At 43.0% G+C, this 7,531-nt stretch overlaps 1 protein-coding gene across 6 annotated transcripts in view; it reads left to right on the plus strand.

Moving 5' to 3' along the window:
* The window catches only part of LOC102373142 (glutathione S-transferase-like), a 16,950-nt gene that overhangs the window by 6,395 nt on the left and 3,024 nt on the right, over nt 1-7,531 (plus strand). For 2 of the 6 annotated variants that reach the window (XM_025205121.1, XM_025205119.1), the window contains exons 2-6: nt 614-720; nt 2,030-2,081; nt 2,455-2,587; nt 4,090-4,231; nt 6,323-6,454. In XM_025205121.1, coding sequence (XP_025060906.1) covers nt 634-720; nt 2,030-2,081; nt 2,455-2,587; nt 4,090-4,231; nt 6,323-6,454 — 546 coding nt within the window. In that variant the 5' untranslated portion in view covers nt 614-633. The other 4 variants (XM_025205123.1, XM_025205124.1, XM_025205122.1 and 1 more) reach the window with 3 other exon arrangements.

A 7,531-nucleotide genomic window follows, 5' to 3' on the forward strand; every position in this document is an offset into this window, starting at 1 on the left:
AGGTCTTTGATAAACTCTTTGATTGTCTCACATTCTTTCTGCTGTCTCAGGTGGAAATTATACTCTTCAAAAGTTTCAATTTGTTTGGGTATACAATATTCCTCAAACTTTTTTTATTAGTGTGCCATAGCTTTTCTGTTCTGCTTCTGACAGTTCTAGGCTATTATAAAGAGACAGAGAGCTTCTGAACCTGCTATATTAAAAAAAAAAATAGCTACCTTGAGTGACTCTTCCTTCTCTGTAGCTCCACTGGCCATTACACGTATGGTGAAGCTCTGCTTAAATTTCTTCCAGCTTTCTGCTGCACTGCTGGACAGCTTTAACTCTTCTGGAATTCTGAGATGCTCCTTTTTTGCCCTTTTTCTTACCCCACTCATGGTACCATGTGTTGTTCTCAAAAGAACAAAAAGTTAAGCATATAGAATGATAAAGCTTATTTATTCAGAGAGCAGCACCTTGCCTGCTGTTTCTTCCTGCAATCCCCCGGCAAATGTAAACACTTGTAAATAACACTCTTAAAGACATCCACACCATGCTGTCTTCCTCAGTCACTGACTCCGAGATTTTTCATATTGGTTCTTCAATTATTTGTCCTCACTGTTTTATTTAACAGGAAAACTGACAGGTAAAAACATGTCTGGAAAAGTCAAGCTGCACTATTTCAATGGCAGAGGCCGAATGGAAACAATACGGTGGCTCCTGGCAGGGGCTGGGGTTGAGGTACACGTCTGTTTCATAAAGAAATCCTAGTACACGTGCACAATTGAATAGAAATGTCCATTCCATATAGAAACATGATTTAGTGGTAGTTGTTACTTCAATACTCCATTCATATACACAATTGATAACTGCAAATATGCAGCCAGCCTAATGACTCCTGGCTGTTTATGGTGATATGTTTCTCTAGTGACCAGAGACATCATGGAGTTGTACTTTCAGTTCAAGTAGCAAGGTCAGATATCTATCTTCACTGATGACTATGACATCCATAACCTTCTACTCTGTGCTGTGTGTGTCTCACCTCTTTACCCAGTCTAAAAAGGATGTGGATCTTTTACAGCCAGAGCAAAAACTCTTTACCGCACACTCTAAAAAGTACATCTTTGAATAATGAAAGTGTCCAGGTCAGTCCTGGTATTGGTCAAAGTGAGGTATCACACTGGGGATGGGTCCTGTGGACCAGAGGTTCTCAACTTTTTAGACTCCAGGAACTCCCTGGAAAAATGCCAGTTCTTAGTCTCCATTCATTTTTTTTGCATACAAAAAATAATAGAGCAACATTTCTATTGCACAGAACTCTGAAAGCCTACAGCTATGTATTTCTGTTTGAAATCTCTGGGTTTATCTTGTGAATCATGTCTGTAAACCTAACAGTGTTAACATTGTGAAGTAGCCTGCGGCACCCATGAAAGGATCTCAAGGCACTCCAGGGTGCTGTGGCACCTGGGTTGAGAATCACTGCTACTGGCCTACCCAACTCAAACAGATAGTACAATATTAATAGAAATTAACAAACTGTTTCTGCTGCTAACTGAACTGTGGGGCAAGCACAAGAGTTATGGTAGCCCTGCCATACTGGTTTTCCATAACCTAGCACATTTCTGGGTGTTGCTGTTGCACACAACCTTCTTTCTTCCTGCTCAGAGGTTGTAATAAAACCCCAGAGTATGGTCCGATCACTGCAACAAGTGCTTTTCCTTCTCCTTACCCCACCCATGCTGGCTTGCTAAACACTCCATGTAATGTCCAGCATGAATGTAATTGTGTGCTGGCCTTGTACAGAAGAAAGTGTGCTCAGTTTTCTGACTACTGTGTATATTTGGCAGATGTTGCCACAATTCAGAGAGTATGTGTGAAGCATGAAGAGGCAAAGGGAGACTGTGATGCAGGCAGAACTGTTTGAAAAAAACACTGAATGCCTTAAAAGACTGTTTCAAAATATAAAATCCCAAAGGGAAATATCAATTAATCTTAATTTTCTCATGGGCAGTAACAGTAAAAACCTTCACTCTACTTTCTTGTCTTCCAGTTTGAAGAATATTTCTTTGAAACCAGAGAAGAACTTATAAAGCTGCAACAGTGTAAGCTTCCTTGAATGAATGTTATTAGAATTGTTTCCCAATTTAGAATTCAAAAGAATTTTGTCATGTTTTCAAAGATTATTTCCACTGCATTGTGACATTGCCTAAATGCACACTCTTGCACATAGTAGGATTGTTGTAGTATCATAGCTGTGATGGTTCAGGGAATATGTGAGAATTAACTTTTCATTGGGGAGCAATATTTATATATCACTCCCAAACAATGAAGCTGCTGCATGCATGCTAACCCCTAGCCACCTATCAGTTCTTACTCAAGAGAAAGTCAGAGAAAGTTAGCAGATACTTGGTAATTCTGCTTTAGTGGGGATGATTGGGAGATTGAATCACTGATTTTTTTCACTTCTTTTAAAAGCGGGAGTTCTACTGTTCCAGCAAGTACCCCTAGTGGAAATTGATGGGATGAAGATGGTGCAGACCAGAGCCATTCTCAACTATATTGCAGCAAAGCACAATCTCTATGGGAAGGACCTGAAGGAGAGAGTCCTGTACTGTAACAGCACTGCCTTTGTCTAACAGAACATGATAAATTACTATACAGCACAAGGAAAAAACATCCAGGCTCATAAATTAGGTGTTGTGCTGTGTAATGTCATGACTCAGCACATTTCCATTGGTCTCCAGCCAAGTTCAGCAATGTTAAATATTAGCTAATTAGATTAGAGACATGCTAGAAGGTGTTGTTAGTTTGACTGGCTTATCTGAGTTGAAAGCAGTTTTCAGAACTAAGCATGGATCAATTTCTCACCTGATGTCATAAGAACATTAGACCACGAGAAGTGCCATAATGGGTCAGAACAATGGTGCATCTAGCCCACAATCCTGTCTCCGACAGGGGCACATATCTTCCTTGGCATCTACCCTTTATTGGTTTAGAGGTGCCAGAGGAAACATCTCCAACCCTTCTGTTCAACAGCCATTAATGGACTTATCTTCCATGAATTTATTTAGTCCCTCTATGAACCTCGCTATACTATATGTCTCCACCACCTCCTGTTGCAATGAATTCCACAAGTTAACTACATGCTGCATAAAAAAGTACTTTCTCTTGTTAGTTTTAAATCTGTCACCTACTAATTTCAGTGGGTGCCTCCTAATTCTAGTATGCTGGGACCTGGTTTCCTGTTGGCTTGGTCCATACCCTTCATAGTTGTCTAGCCTTTATCATCTCCCCCATCAGCCTTCTCCTTTCCAAACTGAAGATTTTTAGCCTTTCCAGTATTTCCTGGTATGACAACTTTTCCAGAGTCCAGATCATTTTGCTTACCCTTCTCTGTACCTATTCCAATTAGACTATGTCCTTATTGAGATGTGGGGAACAGAATTTGCACATAGTATTGAAGATATGAGCATGTTTATGGGGAGCTTACAACTGTAGGAGATTCACAGGCAGCCCACAATGCTTGCAGGCCAAGAGTCAAGGAAATACTTTTTATGTCTATACAAAAACTAGTCTTAGCCCTAAAGAACTGAATGTAAAGAGACAGTGTTTTCATGGCAGCTGAGTTCCATCCTAACACTTCTCAAATGAATTAACAATGACAAATTAATTGCATTGTAGCACACAAGACAGGGGGCCACAGATACAAGTATTATATTTAATGCAACACTGTAACACCCCAACTTATTCTTAGTGAGAAACATTGTGTGCCAGTAAAAGCAGCCAGTATCTTTGTATTTCAATTGATCTTGTTTATTTAGAAGCCAAAATATGGTAGGTACGCTTGACTCCTATCAATTGAGTTTTAAAATGTTGACCTGAATCTTTAATTTAGAGGATTCACACCCCCAATGATAAAGCAGATGATATACATGTACACAGTGGTTTGGATCAGATAAATTGAACACCAATAGGTATGCCATCTGTCACTTATCCTCCTGACCTTGGAGTTATTGCACTGGGGGAAAACAGGGAAAAAATCCCCCAAACCAAAGTTAACTGAGTAAGTTTCAGTTGTTGAAACCAATAGGAACACACACTTTCTTTCAGGATTGATATGTATGTAGAAGCAACAATGGATCTGAATGACCTCATCATGCGCCATCCCATGCAACCACCTGAGGGAAGAGAGAAGAATCTTGCCTTAATTGTGGATAAGGCCACCAATAGATACTTCCCTGCCTATGAAAAGGTAAGTTATCAGAGTAAACAATTCACTTTCATTATAGCATTGATGTCTAGATAATATTTCCACTAAGTTTCTGACTATGAGGGTAGTCAAGCATTGGAACAGACTACTAGAGAAATTATGGAACCTCCATCCTCCAACCTCCAAATTGTGGAAATTTTCAAGAACAAACTAGACAGACCTTTTTCTGGGATGGTTTAATCAGGGATGATCCTGCCTTGAGCAGGGAGCTGGACTAGATGAGTTTGTGAGGTTCCTTCCAGCCCTACTTTCCTATAATCCAATTATTCTATTTTAGCATGTGTGCATTCATATTAGTGGAAAGGGAAGAAATAACATATTTACTTGAATTGACAATGACTTTGTATTTAAGATGACATGGAAAAAATATAATTTGTTATACTTTTTCACATATAGAATCTAATTACTAGAGGGTTGTCTTAAATTCACCCCCTCCACAGCTGTGGTGGGGAAAGTAGTGGCGGGAGGAAAAGCAGCCTGTCCCTAGCCCCCCACTCCTTGCCCCCTCAGCCAGTCCCCACAATCCCCTGCCCTCCTGCTGCCACTTACCTATACTGCCACCTGGCTCTGGCTCCAGGGCATGGAGCATCAGGTGGCCAGGTAGCAGCAGCAGTGGCAGCTGTAGTCCCTCAAGCACCAACCTTGTGTTGGAGTCAAATCCAGGGCCAGGGCTGGGGCTGCTGCCAGGGCTAGAGCTGCCACAGATCCCCTGTCATGGCACAGTCCCCAGTGCTCCCCCTGCACCATGCACTCTCCCACATGTCACTCTCCCACTACACAATATCCCTTGTGGCCACCCCCAACACTATGTGATCACCCTTGTGCTCCCCCCAAACTCTCAATCTTCCCCACACCTTCCTAGATTGTACAATCCCCCTTGACTCCCTCTGGTCTATGTGATCTCCCCCACACCCCACCCCCTGCAGTGCACCATCTTTCCCAGGATCCCCATCCATCCCTATGCTGCACAGTTTCCACTATGTTGGAACTGGAGTCAAAGACGGAGCTGGTGATGCAGTAGTGCCTGCCCCAGCTAGTACTCAAATCTAAGATGGGATTTCTTTTCCTCAAGTTGAATGGGGGGAAAACCTCATCCTGAGTTCCAGTAAATATGGGATATTCGAAGTACGCACAAGGGTACTACTTAAGGCACAAGGCATATTCTTAGCCACAAGGATCTGTGAAGATAGAAGTGCTTTTAAACAGATCAGGATAATTTAAACACTCCAAATTTCCACATTTTAGCAAGTTCCTTTAAGACAGTATATGTTAAAAAATAATATTGAGTTGCAAGCTCTACAATGCTAGTTTTCCCTCTGAAGTAAGGGTGCCTGTTCTACAGGGTACCTAAAATAAGGACCATTACATTTCTGCCTATAGCACACTGAGAGTGGAAAGCCAGAATTAGCTAAGCTTCAAGAATGAACCTTGCAGTAGGTAAAATGGAGGGTTTCTTATACCCTAACTCATGCCTAATTAGGGAAGAAGGAAAGAAAGCAAGAAGGACGGGTGTCCAGGAATAGGTGATTGAATGCCTAGAATAAAAATGAACTACTTTTTATTGGTTTCCTAGACCAAGGAATCTTTAGTAGCTTGGAATGCGGTAAGTTTTTGCATTCATAGAAAAATATGATCTGTCCATACTAACAGTAACACAGTATTAGATGGAATTGCAGAAGATCTCTTTATTTTAAAGGGCTTTTGAGCTTAGTCCTTATTGCACAATGGAGAAGGATATGTAAAAGGATAAGTTCTAATATCCAATCCATTATAATTCTGTTACAGATAAAACAAAACAAAACATACACAGGAGAGGGAAGGGAAGAGAATCTTCCAGTTACACACAGTGCATCATTATTTATTATGCATAATACCTATGAGGAAAGTACAGCCAAGCATTTTTTGTCTTGCCATCAATTCAATTTTTGTATTCCTACCTTTCGGGGATAACTCATATGCATAGCATAACCTTCATATGCTTTGAAAACAACAGGTTAGGTTTAGCTATTATAATTATCCAAGGAACAACATCTCTCAGTTGTACACTTACATTCATTGTTTCATGTTCTGTAGGTTTTGAAAGACCATGGACAAGATTATCTTGTTGGCAACCAGTTCAGCCGCGCAGATGTACAAGTGCTTGAAACCATTTTAATGATGGAAGAGATGAAACCAGATATACTTGCCAAGTTCCCACTCTTACAGGTAACTGAGTGAGCAGATCTAGTGAATCACTCTTTGTTTTCCAAAAGTTTAATTTGGAGACACCTGCCTGAAGTATTAAGGATCTTGTGAAACTTGCAGGGACAGAAGTCAATGGAGTCATTTGATCTACACCAGATGAAAGATGCTCTTGTCCAAAAAAAAAAAAATTAATGTCTCTGAAGAATGGGGCAGTTCAGTGAGTTCTAGAGCTAGGGACAGACATTCAAGATGCCAGAGGCTGAATTGATTCAACCTTTGCAGGTTAGTCTAAACTGCCTAGGTTGAACGTGCAGACATGCGGGCACATGCCTGCAATTACTCAGGCCAGGAGCTGGGGGCACTAGAGCATGCCCTCGGCTGCAGGGAAAGTTGTGCTGGAAGGACATGGCCAGTCCAGGATGAACTGGCCAGAGAGAGGTTTCATTCCCTGCTCCCTGTCCCACTGGTAGGAAACTCAGCTGGGTCTGCCAGGTGCCCCCCCGTTGCTGCAGCCGTGGGCCAGCATGGCCCCTGAGCCAGAGGGAGCAGGGAGAGGGGTTATTCTCCCCGCTACCTCCATTTCCCCTGGGGACCGCACCCAGGTCTGCCTGCCCCAACCGCTGCCAAGAAGCAGAATAAGTGCACCCCTGTCCCCTTCACTGGATGCTAGAGGGAAGGGGAATAACCCGCCCTGTCAGGTGAGGACTGGCTAGGGAACAGGCTTCCTCGGCCAGCTCGCAGGTGGTGGTGGGACCCAAGCTTGGCAACTGTCACCACCATGTCCCCTGTCCTGAGCAGCACCCAGGGCTGCAACCTAACAAGTAGCTGTGGGCTGCCCGGGATGGGGGCTGTTCTTCCCCGCTCGTCTACAGCTGCCACTGCCACCACTATGCCATGCTGTGCTGTGCCACACTGCTGGGGTGTGTAGGGGGGAAGCTTCTGCCTTGCTCATGGAACTCCGGCTCCAGCTCCCGGGTGCCTTGGAAGGCAGGAGGCTCTCGGGTGGGAGGCTTTAGTCTGGGGCAGTCACTGGAGCTCCATGTGCGGGGCACAAGCTGCAGGGCTGAATCTCTCCCCCTCCAGCTGCCTCCTGGAGCG

This window comes from Alligator sinensis, unplaced genomic scaffold, assembly GCF_000455745.1.
Source record: "Alligator sinensis unplaced genomic scaffold, ASM45574v1 scaffold1012_1, whole genome shotgun sequence".
Classification (NCBI taxonomy): Eukaryota; Metazoa; Chordata; order Crocodylia; family Alligatoridae; genus Alligator; species Alligator sinensis.